General features: G+C 34.1%; 1 protein-coding gene across 1 annotated transcript; it reads right to left on the bottom strand.

The window, feature by feature from the left end:
* Window positions 1-2,311: 2,311 nt before the first annotated feature.
* LOC133325065 (chondroitin sulfate synthase 2) lies at window positions 2,312-5,500 on the bottom strand (the record flags this gene model as incomplete). The annotated part of the gene is made up of 5 exons (XM_061533891.1): window positions 2,312-2,721; window positions 2,908-3,088; window positions 3,160-3,471; window positions 3,539-4,147; window positions 5,345-5,500. Coding segments are annotated over 5 exons (1,668 nt in total), but the record flags the coding sequence as incomplete, so codon positions are not given.
* Between the last annotated feature and the right edge of the window lie 14,715 nt (window positions 5,501-20,215).

The raw sequence follows: 20,215 nt of genomic DNA, 5'->3' as shown, positions 1-20,215 counted from the left end.
CAATTGCGTTATCATCTACAGCGGCTTCCTATGCAGCTCAAGAACTATTGTTGATCAAGCAATTACTACATGATATGTCAATTACAATCTCATATCCGATTTCTATGTATGAAGACAACCAATGTTGTATTAAGATCATAAAATCTCCAAAGTTTAGTTCATGAACCAAACTTATGTTAAGTATCATCACCTAAGAAATTTAGAGTCTGATGGTGTAATTGATTTATTGTATTGTTCAACATATCAACAACGAGCTGATTTCTTGACCAAAATGTTGGATTTATCTAAGTTTAAGTTTTTAATTAATGATTCATATTGTTGAGATGGGATTTTAAAAATACTTGTTTCAATTTAATTATCAGCAAAATACTTTATTAATATGTTTTGATATAATAGGGGGCCCCACAAGAAAAATGTATAATCAACAGATACCATTAACTTGGTACTTGTTATAGTAGCACGATACTTGCCATTGCTATTTTGTAATTAATTTCCACATAAAACAATATATGTTTTCTTTTTTTTAATACAATATATACACACATTTTATTACTTAATAATAAACAAAAATATACAACATTTTTGGAAAATAAATTACATATTTGTTTTTTATATAATAATAATAATAAACAGTAGCAAAATTAATTTTAAAATCTATATTTACATAGAAAGGCAAATAAAACATATAAATAAGTTAGGAAAAAATAGAACTAGATTATAGGAATACATCAAAAGAATAGTTGGAAACAATAATTTTAAATAGGAAAAAATACCTTTTTCATTTTTTCAACTTTCAACATTTCAAAACTTTGGTGAAAAACTCTTTTTTATTTGTTTTTTTAATTATTTTTATAAATGTATTTTTTTTTAATTTTACAATTTATGTGTATGACTCTTGTATCATTTTTTATTTAATTTTTTCATAAATATCAAATTTTGATAGATATAGAGAGAGGTAGTAACATCTAAGGCAGTCATATGTTTTAAATAGTATTTTAATAATAACGAAAATTATATATTATAAAAAACAAACAAAAGTCCACAATTACAGATCTACGAGTATGGAATTATAATAAGCAATAAAATTATTCGGAAATATGCATATATGTATATAGTAGAAACACAGGCCTTTTTTCTTCTTCTTGTATATCTATTGAATATAACTAGTTTATAGGAAAATAAAATGTAGATTTGACTTAGAACAATAAAAGCCCATTTGTCGACATATTTTGTATGATTCTGTATTTTAGATATTTAAAAGAATGAAGAAGAAGCAGCATTCTTAGATTATTACCAAAAATATTACAAGGAACTTTTATGAAGACCGTGGAATAGTTGGTACAAAAAACATTGGAATTGGGATTTATGCTTTATTCGGTGTTTATTTCAAAATGTCCTGAAAGGTTGCTGATTCTCTGTTTCTATTTTAGGTGTAGGAACTTTTGGATATTTTTTGTATTTCATTTCAAATTCCTAAAACACAGAAACATGATTTGATTTTTCAATTAAAATCTATAGGAATAATTTACACAAAAAAATATAAGCAAGATTTTGGCAAATTAAATGACTTAAATATATGTATATGAATATGAATGTAAATAATTAATATAGCATAATTACAATATCTATATATGTATGTGTATATTAAATTATTTGAGCATTTGATATAATCGTTGGAGTTTTGTAACATTGGGTTTGTCTATTTTCTGTTTTTTTCATAAAAGAAAATTGTAGACATTTGGCAAATTTCATCGATTTGGAAATTGATGGCTACGGAATTTTTTTAAATACCAATTAGAAATATTGAAATTTCCACAATATTATGGAGTTAAATTAAATATGGAATTGAATTAACAAAGTGTGTTCTGTCTCAGAGGTTTTATTTTTTTATCATTATGTGTACCTTCCAAATCAATTGCTGTTATTGGCCACATAACGAAATTACCGCTACATCTCTTAACTTTATATATAAATAATTCTACATATTTACAAAAATTATATAGTAATAATAATAATAATGACAACAAACAAATACAATGGATATTTTTGTGTGCATGAAATTATTCAAGAAATTAAATAAAAAAGAATTATTAATAAAAATTCCCTAACTACAGACTAAAAAAATACTTGACTCAGTTATATAGACGACTTGACGCTAATAGTTAGCTACACGAGGAAGATATAATTTCATATGCATATATATAAAAATAAAACAAATTAATAACAACAAACACAACACCAAGAGAAGGAATAAAGAAAGTTTGGTTTTTAGTAAATCCACTTTCCCTCTTCCCTCCCCCAATCAAGTGTCTCATTTGTGTATAATACTTTTATCTTCGTAACGTATTATGGCATCGCCGATATGTTTTCTCGATGCCAAATGTATGCACTTATGTTCATCTGTTGTTGTCGTCGTACTTCGTTGTTTGGCATTTGAGGGATCTTCAGCTGCTGCTGCTGCCTCCGCTTGATCATCTTCTCTATTGTCTAGTGGACATTTTGGTATTGGTTTCGTTTCATAACTTTGTCGATCGATGAAATTTTTAATGGCTCCACCATAACGCAGATTGGGTTCAACACCACGCAAAATATGTACCGGCAGCTGTGATCCGACAAACATATCAAGAACATTGTTGATTTTTTTGTTTGGTCGTGTTAGCAGCCGTTCAATATCGTTGTCCGAACGTGTTATCGGTACAGATGCTTCAATAATTTTGCGAGCTGAAAAATGGAAGAATATATTTATTAGAATATTAAAATAAATTTAGAAGGTGGTCTTTATAGACAAGCTGAAGGGAATCTTTATAGACGAGCTGAAACGAGTCTTTATAGACGAGCCGAAAGATGTCTTTATATACGAGTCCATCAAATATCTTACTTTCTACCTTTCTTTCTCCCCACACTTACCTTGAACATAATCACGACTATAAAACGATACAATATCATAATTCCATTTATCAAAGTACCCTGTACTTTGGCTAACATCACATGTTTCACATTCCTTACAAAATCCGGCAAGTTTACATGGGTACATCATGAAACCAATTGGCGAATAGACCTGGAAGCCTTGGATGGTATTCATGCGAACCTAGAAACAATAGAAATCATTTTCATTAATACACACCGTAAACAAAGAGATCACCAACAGAAAAAATTTACCCGATTGAGGAAATCTGGTTTAAAGGTAATCGAATTGGAGGCCATTAAAACTAAACTATCCAAACCTAGTTTGGGTAGGGCAAGATCGGCCACAGCAATGCTAAGTATTTCATTGCGGCCATATACGGAGCTAAGCATGATGTCTTCATTGGTGGATGACTCACTCAGTTGCTGGGGCAATCTTACGGATACCCATGCTATCCGAGAGCCATCGGTTTTATATTTCGATGATAGATCTAAGGCAAGAGTTTTCGCCACTTTGAAGGGATCATTGTCGCCTTTGCTGGCCGAGTCGGTGCGATACATGAAAATCTGCAAGAAGAGGAAATTGTTATTAATAACACTTAGCGATAGCAGAACTAAAAACCATCCAACTTACCAACAACAAGAACGTATTATCCTGATTTCTCATACAAGTCCTTTCATATTGATTGATAAACTGCAGAGCCTCTTCCATTTGATGTTCAAAAGTGGGCACCAAAATGGCAATACGTGTCGATTCCGTAACATATGGTGACGGGACCACTTCCACCCTTCCCAATGGCTTAACAATTTGGAAATTTTTTATTTCCGGTCCACGTTGAGTCAATGCCGATATTCGCCCGGTATCACGCAACAGCAAATGTATACGATAATCCATACCACGAGTCGCATCAAATCTTCGATAGATACTATGTATTCCAACATAAATCATATTTGGAAATTTATGTTTAGCATATTGTCGTGTTATCTCCAGCACCTTTTCCAAATCATCTGCCTCAATGGCGGGCAGAGGTTCAACATTATTTGCATCATTCGGTAGGAAGATATGTGTCTGATTCATATAATGCCACCGAATAATGTCGTGACGTGTCTCTGGTGCACTAGCCAACGGTACACCCAATGGCCAACGTATTTCGAGTATATTATTTGAAATTGTCCCATTCGCTATGCGATACGATTTCTGTTCCAGTTCGGCACTATTTTGTTGAACAATTTCTAAGTGATACTGAGAGGGAGAGAAAGGAAAAATGTTTTGTGGTGAGAGATTATTAGCTTACGATATTCTATAGAACTTCTAAAAGAGGATATTTCATAGCTCCGAAAAAATGGAAGTGAATGAGGGAGTTTTAATGGACGAGCTGAAGGGAGTCTTCATGACGAGCTGAAGGGAGTCTTTATAAACGAGCTTTATAACTGAGCTGAAGGGTGTCTTTATGGACAAGCAGTAAGTAGTCTTTATAGACATGCTGAAGGGAGTCGTTATAGACGAGCTGAATGGTGCCTGTATAGAGGAATCGAAAGAGGGTATCTATAGACGAGCTGAAGGGTGTCTTTACAGACGAGCTGAATGTAGTCTTTATAGACGACCTGAAGGAGTCGTTATAAAGGAGCTGAAGGATGTCTATGGATGGCTCGAAAGGAGTATTTATATAGACCACCTAAAAGGAGTACCGATAGACGAGCTGAAGGGAGTCTTTTTAGACAAGCTGAAGGGAGGATTTATTGGCGAACTGAAGGAAGGCTTTATATACAACCTGAAGGGCATCTTTATAAACGACATCAAAGGGGTATTTATATACCACGTGAATGGAGTACTTATAAACGAGCTGAAGGGAGCCTTTATAGACGAGCTGAAGGAAGTCTTATACACAAGCGGAAAGGAGTCTTTGTAGACGAGCTGAAGGCATTATTTGTAGACGAGCTCAAGGGAGTCTTTGTAGACGAAGTGAAGAGAGTCTTTATAGACTAGCCGAAGGGAGTCTTTATAGACGAGCTGAAGGGAGATTTTGTGATGAGCTGAAGCGAGTTTTCATGACGAGCTGAAGGGGAGTCTTTATATACGAGCTGAAGCGTGTCTCTATGGACGACTCGAAAGGACCACTTAAAGGTAGTATCTATAGCCGAGTTGAAGGTAATATTTATGACGAACTGAAGGAAGTTTTTATTGACGAACTGAAGGGATTCTTTATAGACGATATGAAATCTGCCTTTTGAAAAGAGCAGGAGAGTCTTTATGAAGAGCTGAAGGGGGTACTTTAAGACAAGCTGATGGTCGTCTTTATAGTCGAGCAAAAAATAGTCTTTATAGACGAGCTGGAGGGGTAATCTTTAATCGAGCTCATAGGATTATTTATAGTGAAGAAACTCACTTTGCTTCCACTCCATTTCACCTTTTGGAAAATTAAAAAAAAACCTTTCTTACCTTTGAAAAGTAGGCATGCAAACGATAGAAATCATCCATTGATGTGACCGGATATATTGTCGTCGCATTACGGAATGCCTCATCTTTTGTTAGTAAATTCAAATCTTTGAATAGTTTCACACTCGATTTCAAATCATATGAACGTTGTTGGATTCCCTGAAATAAAAAAGAATAAAAAACAACATTATTTAATGTTTGTTTAAAAAAAATTAATGGGATCATGGCGGATGAGGACAGACGAATGTGTTTGAATGACGGTCGTCCATCCCACCCCATGGCATGGCATATTGTTAACAAATGTTTCATTCTGTTTGACAAGCTCAACGAAGATGAAACTCTCAAATCTATGACAAAATGTACACATACATACGTACATACATATGTATATCAACATATGTATGTATATTTTTTGCATAAACAAACTACATAAGGAGAAAGGCGAGTTTGTTTAGAGTCGGAAAGTTGAAAAATATTGAAAAATAAAAGAATAAACACCACACATAAAAGACAGAGGCGTATGTATAGAGGGTAGGGGCTATAAGGATGTGTTTGTTTGATATTTAATAAAATATAACTATACTTAAAATAATCTAAATAAAGAGACGTCAAAGAAAACTGAAGGTTACATTTAAATAGTCCAGCGACCGCTGGATTTTGAATATAAATTTTAGGCCACCTTTAAAGACTCCTATGTAGTAGTGTATGAAGAAGCTGGCTAACTCCCATCTTGTAGATTTTAATGGGAACATATTACCTGCATAATAGAATGCCTACTGACCATCTATAATTTTTTCCTTTTAATAGTCTATTAAGATTCAGATCTTATCACACCTAAATATTCATTAGGGGTTCCTTTAAAAGTTCGCTTTTAAAGACAGAGTCAGTCCATCGAGATGCATATAACGATTTTTTTCTGCTTCCTATATAAATTACCTTCTGTTGGTATTTTTATCGTCTATAGAAAAAGCTCCCTTCCGAGGTTTCCCATAGTGACGACCACGTCACTGTTCAAACTAACATAAAAATATGCATGAATGTGTATTTGAATGCCTGCCTCCATCCATGTCAACATAAAAATTCATTAAATTGCTATTAAATTCTTTTTTTGGGGAAGACAATGAGCCCAAACAACCATCCAGACAGCAAGATCTTCGGGTTCCTTTGCGAAAGTGTTGGAAAATTGCAAGAACAAAGCAAGTGCTTTGTTCTTTGCCTCTTATTCTTCTTCGTTAAATTTTTTGGGAAAGGAAGCTGGCAATTTAATATTTAAGAAATTGAAACAGTTTGTTTGAAATCGGAGGGTACATGACTGTGACTAACACCAGCATTCGTTTGAAATTAATGCTTTGAAGTTTATTGACCGTCGGGATTAAGATGAGAGAGAAATTTTAGCTTGACCATGAAATTATTTTTTTTGGATTTGGACTTAGAAATTTCGTGGCATTAAATGCCTTTAGAGTCATTCTGGTCTTCATTTTGAAAGCAAAGACCCCCTGACCTTCTGTTCGACTATAATAACGAAAATTTTATAAAGACTCCCTTCAGTTGGTCTATAAAGACTCCTTTCACTTCGACTATAAAGACTCCCTTCAGTTAGACTATAAAAATTCCCTTCAGCTTGTCTATAAAGAAGGTAGGGAGTCTATAAAGACTTCCCTCTGCCGATCTATGTAGATCTTAAGACTCCCTCCAGCTCGTCTACACAGACTCCCCTTCAGCTCATTTCAAGCTCAAGAATGAAAACCCCGAAATAGCCCTGACTTACATTCAAAGCTTGGCACATGCGACGAGTAAATAAAGAAATTAATCTACACAAGCGTTTTTGTTTTCTTAAAAAAAAAAATAATACAGAAATGATTGACATTGAATGAGATGGTGCCACAAGAAAAAACTCCATAATAATTCTTATTTCCAACGTATAAAAAAGTCTACTATGGGCGGTATAAAAAATAGATATCTTCTGTTTATGAAATATCTTACAAAAATATAAAACTTTTTTATTTACTATGGGAAAAATCAATCGGGCATTGAATGTCACTGCCATTTGTTAAAGTTTCATATTTAATATTTTCTTCGAATATTCCGAAATCAGCATAATTTTATTAGTAACCACCACCACATTTCCAATAACATAATGGGGATACCTGATGTTGTTCAGGTGAAGTTTTACGTCAGCAAAATGTTATTTCTTTATTTATTACCGATCACCATATCCCTTCCCAACCTGCCTTCCATTGGTTATGGGAACACATGCTGCATACACATTTCAATTGCATGGCAAAATTAAATTTATTCAATTACAGCGTTCGTTAACGTGATAATCAATCGATCGTTTCAACAATAACTCACCTGATTTGAATTTGCCAAAAAAAAAAAAAAAAACTGAATGTTTGCAAATCATTCCCAAAACTTGGCAATGACGTGTTCATTTCTTGAGATATGTTGTTGGCCCCAAAAAAACATCGAACTTACTTTGCAAGTTCTTGCAAATATTTATATCCGGACGAAATAAAAAAAAAATCCCGCCGAAAGAACAATGTGTGCTGATTCACATCGATGTTATAAAAAGTTCTAAACAAACTGTTTTACTTTTTTTTTTGTTTTATGAAGAACTAAATCTGTTGTTCATTTTTCATTTGGTAAGTAAATCAAAATTTTCTTAAATAAACATTTCAATGGAAATGGAATTTTGAACATCAAAGAGAAGAAAAATGTCGATGAGGTAAAAATAGTTTTCGAAGAAATTTTCAATGCGAAAAAATTAGCTATTAAATTATGAATTTTAATAAATTAAAATAAGTTGGCCTTGTGGAGTACATAAAAATGATCACGGTAGAGGGAGTCTTTAAAAATGAGCTGAAGGGAGCATTTATTGCAAACTGAAAAACACCTGACGGGAGTCTTTATAGACGAGGTGAAGGGAGACTTTATATACGATCTGAAGTGAGTTTTTTATAGATGGGCTAAAGGGAGTCTTTATAGACGAGCTAAAGGGAGTCTTTAACGAGCTAAAGGGAGTCTTTATAGACGAGCTAAAGGGAGTCTTTATAGACGAGCTATAGAGTCTTTATAGACGAGCTATAGGGAATCTTTATAGACGAGCTATAGGGAGTCTTTATAGACGAGCTATAGGGAGTCTTTATAGACGAGCTATGTGGAGTCTTTATAGACGAGCTATAGGGAGTCTTTATAGACGAGCTATGTGGAGTCTTTATAAAAAAAACGAGCTATAGGGAGTCTTTATAGACGAGCTTCAGGGAGTCTTTATAGACGAGCTATAGGGATCTTTATAGACGAGCTATAGGGAGTCTTTATAGACGAGCTATACTTTTATAGACGAGCTATAGGGAGTCTTTATAGAAGCTATAATCTTTATAGACGGTTATAGATTTTATAGACGAGCTATAGGGAGTCTTTTTAGACGGGCTGATTTTTAGACGAGCTGAACGTAGTCTTTATAGACGAGCTGAATCAGGGAGTCTTTATAGACGAGCTGAAGGGAGTCTTTATAGACGAGCTGAAGGGAGTCTTTATAGACGAGCTGAAGGGAGTCTTTATAGACGAACTGAAGGGAGTGTTTATAGACTAAACCAAGTCTTTATAGGCGAGCTGAAGGGAGTCTTTATAGACGAACTAGAAAGTTTTTGGACGAGCTGGAGGGTTCAGATAAGTATCTAAAGTCGATCTGAAGGTCAGGGAAAGGGAATCTGTATTTTTTGTGAAGATAGTCTCTATTGACAAGGCGTCTTTGTCGGCGAGCTGGTGGAAGCTTTTTAGACCAGCTGGATTTTGTCTTTATAGCGAGCTAGAGGGAGTTTTAATAAAAGAGCTGTAAGGAGAATCTACACAACAACTCCAGGAAGTCTCAATATCGGAAAAAGAAATATCGGAGAACTACAATTCTGTAATGTTTTTCTATAGAAAAAATCATAGACCTTTGTGACTCTATTTTTTCTATAGACAAATATTATAGACCCTTGGATTAAGGATCATTCTAAATGTTTCTATTGCAGGCCCTTGGGTCTCTTCTTTTTTCCATAAGAAAAAAAATCAAAATTGGTCTTGATTTTCGGTTTCAATATTTTTTCTATTTCCAGGGACAAGCTGTAAGGAGAATCTACACAACAACTCCAGGAAGTCTCAAAGTCGAAGAGAGAAATATCGGAGAACCTCATATCTGTAATGTTTGTCTATAGAAAAAAAAATCATAGACCTTTGAATAACGGGTCACCCTAATTTTTTCTATTCCAGGCCCTTGGGTCACAACTTTTTGTCGATAAGGAAAAAGAACAAATTGGTTCTTGATTTTGGGTCTCAATTTTTTTTTCTTTTCTTAGGAAAACTGAAGGGCGGGGAGCGTTTGAGATGAGCTTGAGATCAGAAAGTCTCCCGGGGACGAGCTGAGGGACAGAGGCGGCACCCTGTAGCTCGGCAGTAGTCTTTTTTGAAGAGTTGGAATACAAGGAGGCTTTGTTGACGAGCAGAAAACCAAGGAGTCAAGGAATTGAAAACTTAGGAAACATGTACATATATATATATATATATATATGTATATATTAGGGCGGGCCAAATTTTTTTTCGATTAAATCCAGCCCCTAGGATGATTTTATGGACAATTCTAAGCAATCTTCGTAAAGGAACCCTAGGACTATCTTGATTGTTAAGTCTCCCACTTTTCAATAAATTAGTTTCCCTATAACATCATTTGGATTCAAAACTCGATTTTTATACCCTACAAAACTTTGTTGTCAGGGTATTATAGCTTTGTGCAGCCCCAAGAGTTTGTAACGCCGCGAAATATTGGTCCTAGATCCACTTTAAGTATACCGATCGTCATTACTCGACAAGCTGAGTCGATGTAGACATGTGTGTCCGTCCGTCCGTCCATTATAATTTGTAAACACGATACAAGCCACAGTTATGGACGAATCTTCACGAAATTTTGCATGTAGGATGGGTTATGGCCAATGAAGACCCCTATTGTTTTTGGTAAAGATCGGTTAATATTTAGAGGATAAAATAGCTCCAGAGGCCGCAATTATGACCCAAACATCGTGAAATTTTACATGGAGAAGGGGATCGGGTCAAAGAATGAGCCTACCTGTTTTGATAAAGATAGGTCAATATTTAGCGGGTCAAATGGACCCGGACTTTTGTGTGAAAAATGACAAAATGTGTATTCTATACCCCTGTATTTACCCCTGAAGGACATAGACGCGGGAAGTGGATAGTATATACAAGAGGAGTGTTTGACCTTTAAACTGATACCGATTATATTATTGTATGTATTCAGACATGGTGACAGTTTGTCGTGTGATCTGTCTAACATTCTTCTGGAAAAGGTCATACGAGAGGCAAAGGTGAACATGAATTGCACTCTGAACACATGTTACTCGCCTACGCCGATGACATCGATATAATGGGTCGAACATTGCGAGCGGTAACATCCACCTTTGAACAAATTGAGGTGGAGTCTGCCAAAGTGGGTCTGGCAGTAAATGGTGAGAAGACCAAGTAGAAGACAACATCTCGTAGCATGGCCTTTAAAATTGGAGGAGATACGTACATGACCGACGCGCTTGGAATTGTTTTAAGCTCGGCTTATGGAACAGCCGTTCTGTAACAATACAGCTAAGTATGTCAGATGAGTTTAGTAAAAAAATTGAGAAATATTTCCAAATTCTCCCATCTCACGTAGTGGGTTTTAGGTTTCCATTCATAAAAATATTATTTTTTCGAATCTCAACCGCAACATTTATTTGCAATTAAGAGGTATCATCGCATAATTTCAACAGCTAATTGAAGAGTAGTGGAAAAAACTAATAGCAATAACAAAAACAAAAGCGATGGTGTGATTTTGTTTAAAACACGTATCAAAGATCATTTGCTATTCATCTTGATTTCAATTGGATATGTAGAATCTGATATATGAAGACAGCGAGGGTCGCCGATTAATTTGTGGAATAGAATATTTAATTATTACAATAAAACATGATGTCGGAGGATAACAGGAGAGGAAATCTCTCACAGACCATCTTAAAACGTACATTCTTTTATGGGGAATACGAATCTATTCGAGCTGTGATGAGGTCATTCAAATCGGATTTCAGTAATCATATTTATACCTTTCATTTGTGGCGGACACCTTTCTCTTTAGAACATCTTCTGTTAACCAAATTGACTGACAATTACTTTTTTGCGTTGCATGTTCGGAATATCTAAAGACGCATTTAAAAGTGAGGTAAGTGTGTACGTGTTCAAAATCTAAATCATAATTCGCATGACATATGCTCTTCATTATGCAATTCATTAGACTCTTTCTTCATAGAATTCGGGTTTTGTTTTTTAGGCAGAATTTCACCAAAAACGTGCTTAACAATAAATTCTGAAAAAATACTAAAAAAAGTGGATTTTTATTTGCAAATGAGATAAGTCCATTAATGTGAGTAGCGTATTAATGTTGAGAACATTTCTATAGAAAGAAATGTACAGACAAAATCTTGTGTTGCTATTTTTGCAATAGAAACTTTTTTCTATAGAAAAAAGACAACCCTGGGTACTGAGGAATTTTTTTCTATAGAAAAAAGACTCCTCAGAATGCTGACAAATTTTAGAAAAAAGAATCCTACGTGTTCTAAGGAATTTTTTCTATAGAAAAAAGACTCCTCAGAGTGCTAAGATTTTTTTCTATAGAAAAAAGATTGCTAAGCTTTCTGATGTTTCTTTTTTATAAAAAAAAAAACACTACTCAGCGTACTGAGGAATTTTTTTCTATAGAAAAATGACTCCTGAAATTCAGACAACTTTGGGGTTCTACATTATTCTATAGAAAAAAATTCAGAGACCCTTGGGGCTCTACTTTTTTCTATAGAAACAAATTCAGTGTCCCTTTGGGTTCCACTTTTTTCTATAGAAAAAGTTCAGAGACCCTTTGGGCTCCACTTTTTTCTATACAAAAAAAAAAAAAATCGGAGACCATTGGGGCTCTACTATTTTTCTATAATAAAATAATATGTCTATAGAAAAAATTCAGAGACCCTTGGGGCTCTACTTTTTTCTATAGAAAAAATTCAGAGACCCTTGGGGCTCTACTTTTTTCTATAGAAAAAATTCAGAGACCCTTGGGGCTCTACTTTTTTCTATAGAAAAAATTCAGAGACCCTTGGGGCTCTACTTTTTTCTAGAGAAAAAATTCAGAGACCCTTGGGGCTCTACTTTTTTCTATAGAAAAAATTCAGAGACCCTTGGGGCTCTACTTTTTTCTATAGAAAAAATTCAGAGACCCTTGGGGCTCTACTTTTTTATATAGAAAAAATTCAGAGACCCTTGGGGCTCTACTTTTTTCTATAGAAAAAATTCAGAGACCCTTGGGTCTCTACTTTTTTCTATAGAAAAAATTCAGAGACCCTTGGGTCTCTACTTTTTTCTATAGAAAAAATTCAGAGACCCTTGGGTCTCTACTTTTTTCTATAGAAAAAATTCAGAGACCCTTGGGTCTCTACTTTTTTCTATAGAAAAAATTCAGAGACCCTTGGGTCTCTACTTTTTTCTATAGAAAAAATTCAGAGACCCTTGGGGCTCTACTTTTTTCTATAGAAAAAAATCAGAGACCCTTGGGGCTCTACTTTTTTCTATAGAAAAAAATCAGAGACCCATGGGGCTCTACTTTTTTCTATAGAAAAAATTCAGAGACCCTTTGGGCTCTACTTTTTTCTATAGAAAAAATTCAGAGACCCTTGGGGCTCTACTTTTTTTCTATAGAAAAATTCACAGACCCTTGGTGCTCTACTTTTTCTATAGAAAAAATTCAGAGACCCTTGGGTCTCTACTCTTTTCTATAGAACAAATTCAGAGACCATTGGGACTCTACTTTTTTCTATATAAAAAATTCAGAGACCCTTGGGGCTCTACTTTTTTTCTATAGAAAAAATTCTGAGACCTTGGGGCTCTACTTTTTTTCTATAGAAAAAATTCAGAGACCCTTGGGGCCTACTTTTTTCTATAGAAAAAATTCAGAGACCCTTGGGGGTCTACTTTTTTCTATAGAAAAAATACACAGACCCCTAGGTCTGAGGCACTTTTTTCTATAGAAAAAATTCACAGACCCCAGAAGGTCTGTGGGACTTTTTTTCTATAGAAAAAAATTCACAGACCCCAGGTCTCTACTTTTTTCTATAGAAAAAATTCAGAGACCACTTTGGTCTCTACTTTTTTTTCTATAGAAAAAAAAACAAGGAACCCTAGTTCCGAACTTTTTTTTCTATAGAAAAAAATTCACAGACCACAGGTCTCTACTTTTTTTCTATAGAAAAAAATTCACAGACCACAGGTCTCTACTTTTTTTCTATAGAAAAAAATTCACAGACCACAGGTCTCTACTTTTTTTTCTATAGAAAAAAATTCACAGACCACAGGTCTCTACTTTTTTTTCTATAGAAAAAAATTCACAGACCACAGGTCTCTACTTTTTTTCTATAGAAAAAAATTCACAGACCACAGGTCTCTACTTTTTTTCTATAGAAAAAAATTCACAGACCACAGGTCTCTACTTTTTTTCTATAGAAAAAAATTCACAGACCACAGGTCCCTACTTTTTTTTTTATAGAAAAAAATTCACAGACCACAGGTCCCTACTTTTTTTTTCTATAGAAAAAAATTTGCAGGCCTCTGGTCTCTACTTTTTTTTATAGAAAAAAATTTGCAGGCCTCTGGTCTCTACTTTTTTTCTGTAGAAAAAAATTCTCTACTTTTTTTCTATAGAAAAAAATTCGCAGACCTCTGGTCTCTACTTTTTTCTATAGAAAAAAATTCGCAGATCTCTGGTCACTACTTTTTTTTCTATAGAAAAAAATTCGCAGATCTCTGGTCTCTACTTTTTTTCTATAGAAAAAAATTCACAGGCCACAGATCTCGACTTTTTTCTATAGAAAAAATTCACAGATCACAGATCTCGACTTTTTTTCTATAGAAAAAAATCACAGATCTCGACTTTTTCCTATAAAAAAGTTGCAGACCACAGATCTCAACTTTTTTCTATAGAAAAAAATCACAGACCTCAGGTCTCTACTTTTTTCTATAGAAAAAAATTCACAGCCCTCAGGTCTCTACTTTTTTCTATAGAAAAAAATTCACAGACCTCAGGTATCTACTTTTTTCTAAAATGGTAACATTCTGTTGCATTTTTACTATTATTTTCCTTGCTGTTGTTCTCTTAACATCATCCTCCAACTTGGCTGGACAAGTGCCACTGGCATTAAACTCGAAAATGTAATTTATGTTCGTTTTTCACTAACACCACCACCACCAACCATCATCGTCATCGCTGTTGCTTGTTCGCCGCTGCCGGCGAAGAAAAAAAGTGCCAAAGAAAAACTAACAAACCCGCAAGTGAATGAATTGAGGAAACTCCTTTAACTAGGAAAAGTATCCTTTCATTCCTTGAAGAGTTTCTTTAGAAATTCTTTGTATTTCTTTAGTGCACTTATTGTGTGTGAGTGTGTGCCTTTGCGGTTAAATTTTAGTCTATCTATGAGTATGTGTGTGTGCTGGAGAGAGTGTATTTGTCTCCTTTGGGGTGTATCTACAACGTAATCAATTATAGGGAAAAGTCCAAGAAATAATTGTTAAAAGAAAATTTATTGCATGGCAAATTTTTATTTATGAAGTTTCAAATTATTCATGGGTGGTAATAATTTTCCGGTACTCTCCCTTTTAAATGCATTGAAAATAATTTGGGGTAGGCTTTGCTGAAATTTGTTCAATTAGGGGAAGTGCAATATGTCTATATCTTAATTTGAAAACTAATATTGATAAGGAGTGAAATGAGGGAGTTAGATAATAGAGGACAATTTTTCGTGATCTAATACAAGAATTCGTATAGGAGGTTGATGTGAGGAAATTGTCGTGTATAGGAGTTTCTATCAATAATCAACTGATTATGAGCGTATTAAAAGTGTGTATGGCCCCAAAAGTTTGTAGCACGAAGCAGTACTTGTCCATTTGAAACGTGTATCAGCTAAGTGCTTCAGTCCGTCCAGCAGTCTGTCTATTTTAAATTGTAGTCAAAGTACAGGCTGCAATTATACACCAATCATCACTAAATTCTGCAGGAAGTTCCGGATCAGGCATGAAATCAGCCCTTTGATGTCTAATGAATAAAAAATAATATTTACACAAAAAAATTAAATTATTTTCGGGAATGTATTTGTTTTGTTGACATTTTTTATGTCTTAGCAATTTTGCACCGTCATCGAATGCCTATATTGCAAATATTGCATGGGACCTTTTTGTGGGCATCAGAGGCCTAGAAAATCTGTTACGCACTTTTGGAACCTGGGAATGATGAGTATTTTAAAAACATGTTCTTTTGCATCTAAGTGCTTCAAATTTCCAAATTAACAATTATAAATTTTTCATAGGCCTCGATGATTTTTCTTAAGTACCAGACACTATCAAACATCTATATAAAAATTTTTAAGGGGCTCAGAAGATCTTTAAAGCTTTGTATATAATTCAGATATACATAGAGCTCGCACTTACCTTGTTATTACTCAGAGGAATAGATCTTATATAAGAGATTCATCTATTTACGTGTAAAAATCTGTATAGGAAATTATGTGTCGGAGGCCTAAAAATGTTTATAAGACATTATTCTTTTTATGTCGTCATCATAGGATAATACACTTCTATAAGAACTGTTTCGAAGGCCTTATTGTCTAAGGGATGTTTATTATTAATACCCTATCCTATTTTATATATTTTGGTGGATCGAAGTGGTGGCTAATTTCCATCCTGTTTAGTAGGAATGTAGTAGGAAATATAGGTCAATTGGTTGACATAGTCCCTATTTGCAAGCCTACTCATTTTTAGTTATTCATAAGATCCTAGTCATTGCTCACAGGAAGAGGATGTAATTTTTGTATTTAGAATTCTCAGGTGATAGAAGGGTCGAACATTTCTTCGATGAAATTTTTTATTGTTGGACCGTGTATACATAAATTTCCAGGCGACTGCAGCTTTAAACCAAATTGGCATGTTGGGCCTCAGAGCACTTTAGACTTTCTGACAGAAAATTGTCGAAATATATCCTTGTTTTGGCTTTGGACTTATATTAAACCTATCCGCATTTTCTAAATGAGGTGGGTGGGTTTTCGGCTTCTCAGAGGGTAAAATACATCTCAGAAGTGCCCAATTTTAGGTAAGATTAAGATTTTTTGGATTTTCCTGTCCAAATTTAAGCGTTTCGAGTATCATAATCACATTTCAACCGATGAAGGTCTATTGTAACATATTGTGCATAAAAAATTTTCAATATAGGCCCATTTTTTGAAACAATCAAACATGTCATAGACGACATCTTATTTTGTTGAAAACACGCGCATAAATCTGAAAATACAACCAATAATTATACATTTAAATAGGAATATTTTCTACCCTATAATAACGGAAAATACAAAGTAAGAGCAAATTTAGATGAATGTGAGACAAATAAGTTCCAAATTGATAATAAAAGATTTTAGTGTTTATACCCTACACAACTAAGTAGTCAGGGTATAAAAGCTTTGTGCAACCCCAAGAGTTTGTAACGCCCCGAAATATTGCTCCTAGACTCATCTTTAAGTATACCGATCGTCATATGGTTATGGACCAATCTTCACGAAATTTTGATAGACCCAGACTTTTGTGAGAAAAATGACAAAAATATATTTAAGGGACCACAGAAAATTAAATTTCCGTGGTAGTTGTGTATGGTTTCATATGGTCGACTGCTTCCGACTATACTGCTCAGCTCACTGGTTTTCTTATGTATTATTGTGATATTATACAGCTACTACATAATTTCGTATTTATCTCATTAATCAAATTAGAAGAGAGTGTACCCTTTTTTCTAATTTGGGGACTTTCCTTTCTAATATGGGGACACAAAAAACAGGACTTGAGGTCAGCAGAACATTGCAGCTTTTAAAATTAATTTTTATTTAATTCGAACCTGTTATAAAAAAAATTAACAAGTAATAGGGTTATTAAGTTGTTCCGTATGATTATCTATACTCTCCTTCAGCAAAAGATTTCCGACTGAAATTTGCGATGTAAACAAATAACTAGCGGAATCCCAAAAAGTAGGTATATAGAGAACATTTTTTCATTTGAATAGGAAATATATTTAGAAGACTCAAAAAACAATATGTGGAGCTATGCATTTTGGAATTTGACCTGACTATGTACAATTATAGCTTTGTTTCGTGATTCGGTCCCAAAATTTAATACAATTACGAATAATCCTCGAATTTGTTCCAAAACTTTAAGGATTATTAAGCGTTTAAATCAATTACATAATTAAGGATATTATGCTGTTATTTAATATTGCGAATGGAGGACTGAGGTTTGGTCAGTGATATTAATGTAGACATCACAAAAAACAAAGCAGTTATTGGACATTTGTAACATAAGACATGTTACAATATAGTTTGGATTAAATGGATTTCTTAATTAATTCAGTTATAGTATTATCATATTTTATGTCACACGAATCAAATTTCTGCGGTGCGCAATAATTTCTGTGGTAAAAATCGTTGTCTGAGAATCGAATTTCTTAAATTACAAGGCAGCGCATTGGGCTGTTATTTTTTGTTGTGTTTTTCTTTTTAATTTTTTTGCTTCACTTCCAAATTACTATTCGCTTCATTTGTAAAGCTAAAAATTCGTTCAAGCATAAAATTACAATGCTTTGTGAAATTTGTTTCTCACTCACAGCAAAAAAACACATGCAGCGCAGCATATCAAAATTAAAGCAGTTTTTTTTAATTTACAGTTAACTTCCTATAAACTACAAAATATCTAAACCTTTGATTTCTTATTTTTCACTTTAAACGAGGGAAAGTAAAATAAAACACACACTTCCAAATCCCCTCCTCCACACCTTTAGTAGTTAAAAGGAAACCATTCCACATCTATCAATGCAACACCTTAAAAATTAAGACTTCAATTAACGCTCGACTGCAAATGTCAAGAACCGAAACGTATTGAAAAATAACAAACAACAGCGACAACAACACCAATGAAGTTTAAAATAAAAACAAATTAACTCTGAACTTTTATTTCAACACCAAAAATAACACACACACACACATCACGTTAATGTTCTTATTTATCCCCTCCGCGCACAAAACTAATTGCATTTCCGGTTAAACGGTAAAGCATAACGACAACGTCACCGTTAAGATTCACTGCCATTCATCAAATCGATAATTGTGTCAATGTGCGTAAAATAAGTCGGCGATGGATGAATGTAGGGAGGATGGACGGACGGACGAACGAATGGTTCGATGAATGTGTCGTGAGAATAAATTTTAAAATGTAATGCATTATTGTCAGAGTCTAGGAAAAAATTGAAAATTTCCCAGAAGGCCGATAAATTTCAATAGAAAATAGAAAATAGCTCTCAGATGCCTATAAGTGTCTATAGGAAATTATTCATGAGCCTCAGAAGCCTATAAATTTATATAGGAATCTTTTCATAGGCCTAAGAGACCTATGAAAAAATAGGAAATTTCCCATAAGGCCTCAAAGTCCTAGAAATTTCGATAAGTATTTTGTCATAACCCTCAGACGCCTATACATTTTTACAAGACATTTTTCATAGACCTCAGAGGTCTATAAATTTCTATACGAAAATGTGCATAGCTCTCAGAGGCCTATAAATTTCTATAGAAAATTTTACATAAACCTCAGAGGCCTTAAATAGGAAATTTCCCATATAGTCTCAAAGTCCTAGAAATTTCTATAGGAAATTTGCCATAGACCTCGGATTTCTATACATTTTTACAGGACATTTTTCATAGGCCTCAGAGTTCCATAAATTTCTATACGAAAATGTTCATAGCTCTCAGAGGCCTATAAATTTCTATAGGAAGCCTCAGAGGCCCATAAGGCCTCAAAGTCCTAGAAATTTGCCATAGAACTCATAGGCCTCAGAGGTCTATAAATTTCTTCTAGGGAATTTTTCATACGCCCCAGAGGACTAGAAATTGTTATAGGAAACATTTGCATAGGCCTAAGAGGCCAATATATATCAATGGGAAATTTTTCATAGGCCTAAGAACCCTATAATTTTTGTAGGAAATCCTTCATAAGCTTCAGAGGCCCATGAGAGGTCAATAGGAAATTCTTCATAGGCCTTAGAGGCTCAGAGGCTTTTAAATTTCTGTAGAATTTTTTCGTAGTCCTCAGAGGCCTATAAATATCTATGGGACAATTTTCATAGGCCTTAAAGGCCTAAAATTTTCTATATGAAATTTTGCATGGGCCTATATATTTCTATAGAAAAATTTTCAAAGGCCTAAGAGGCCTATGCATATTTATGGGAAATTTTTCATAGGCTTAAGAGGCCTATACATTTTTGTAGGACATTTTTCATAGGTCTCAGGGGCCTATGAGAGGTCTGTAAGAAATTTTTCATAGGCCTCAGAGAGCTATAAATTACTATATGAAATTTTTCATAGGCCTCAGAGGCCTATAAATTTCTGTAGGAAATTTTTCATAGACCTATAAATATCTGTTAGAAATTGTTCGTAGGCCTATAAATTTGTATTGGAAATTGTTCATTGGCCTCAGAGGCCTATAAATTTCCATAAGAAATTTTTCGTTGGCCTCAGAGGCTTAAAAATTTCTATAGGAAATTGTTCATAGGCCTCAGAGGCCTAACATTTTCTATAGGAAATTTTTCATAGGCCTAAGGGGCCTATAATTTTTTAAGGAAACTTTATAGAAATATAAGAAAATTTGTATAGGTCTCCGACGCATTTAAATTTCTATAGGGAATTTATCATAGCACCCAAAGTTCTATATATTTCTATACGAAATTATCAGAGC

This window comes from Musca vetustissima, unplaced genomic scaffold (genome assembly GCF_032173495.1).
Source record: "Musca vetustissima isolate MV318-11 ecotype Yass unplaced genomic scaffold, APGP_CSIRO_Mvet_v1 utg13413, whole genome shotgun sequence".
Classification (NCBI taxonomy): domain Eukaryota; kingdom Metazoa; phylum Arthropoda; class Insecta; order Diptera; family Muscidae; genus Musca; species Musca vetustissima.
Note: the sequence above shows the minus strand (reverse complement) of the source record. Positions and strands in the feature narration are given on the sequence as shown.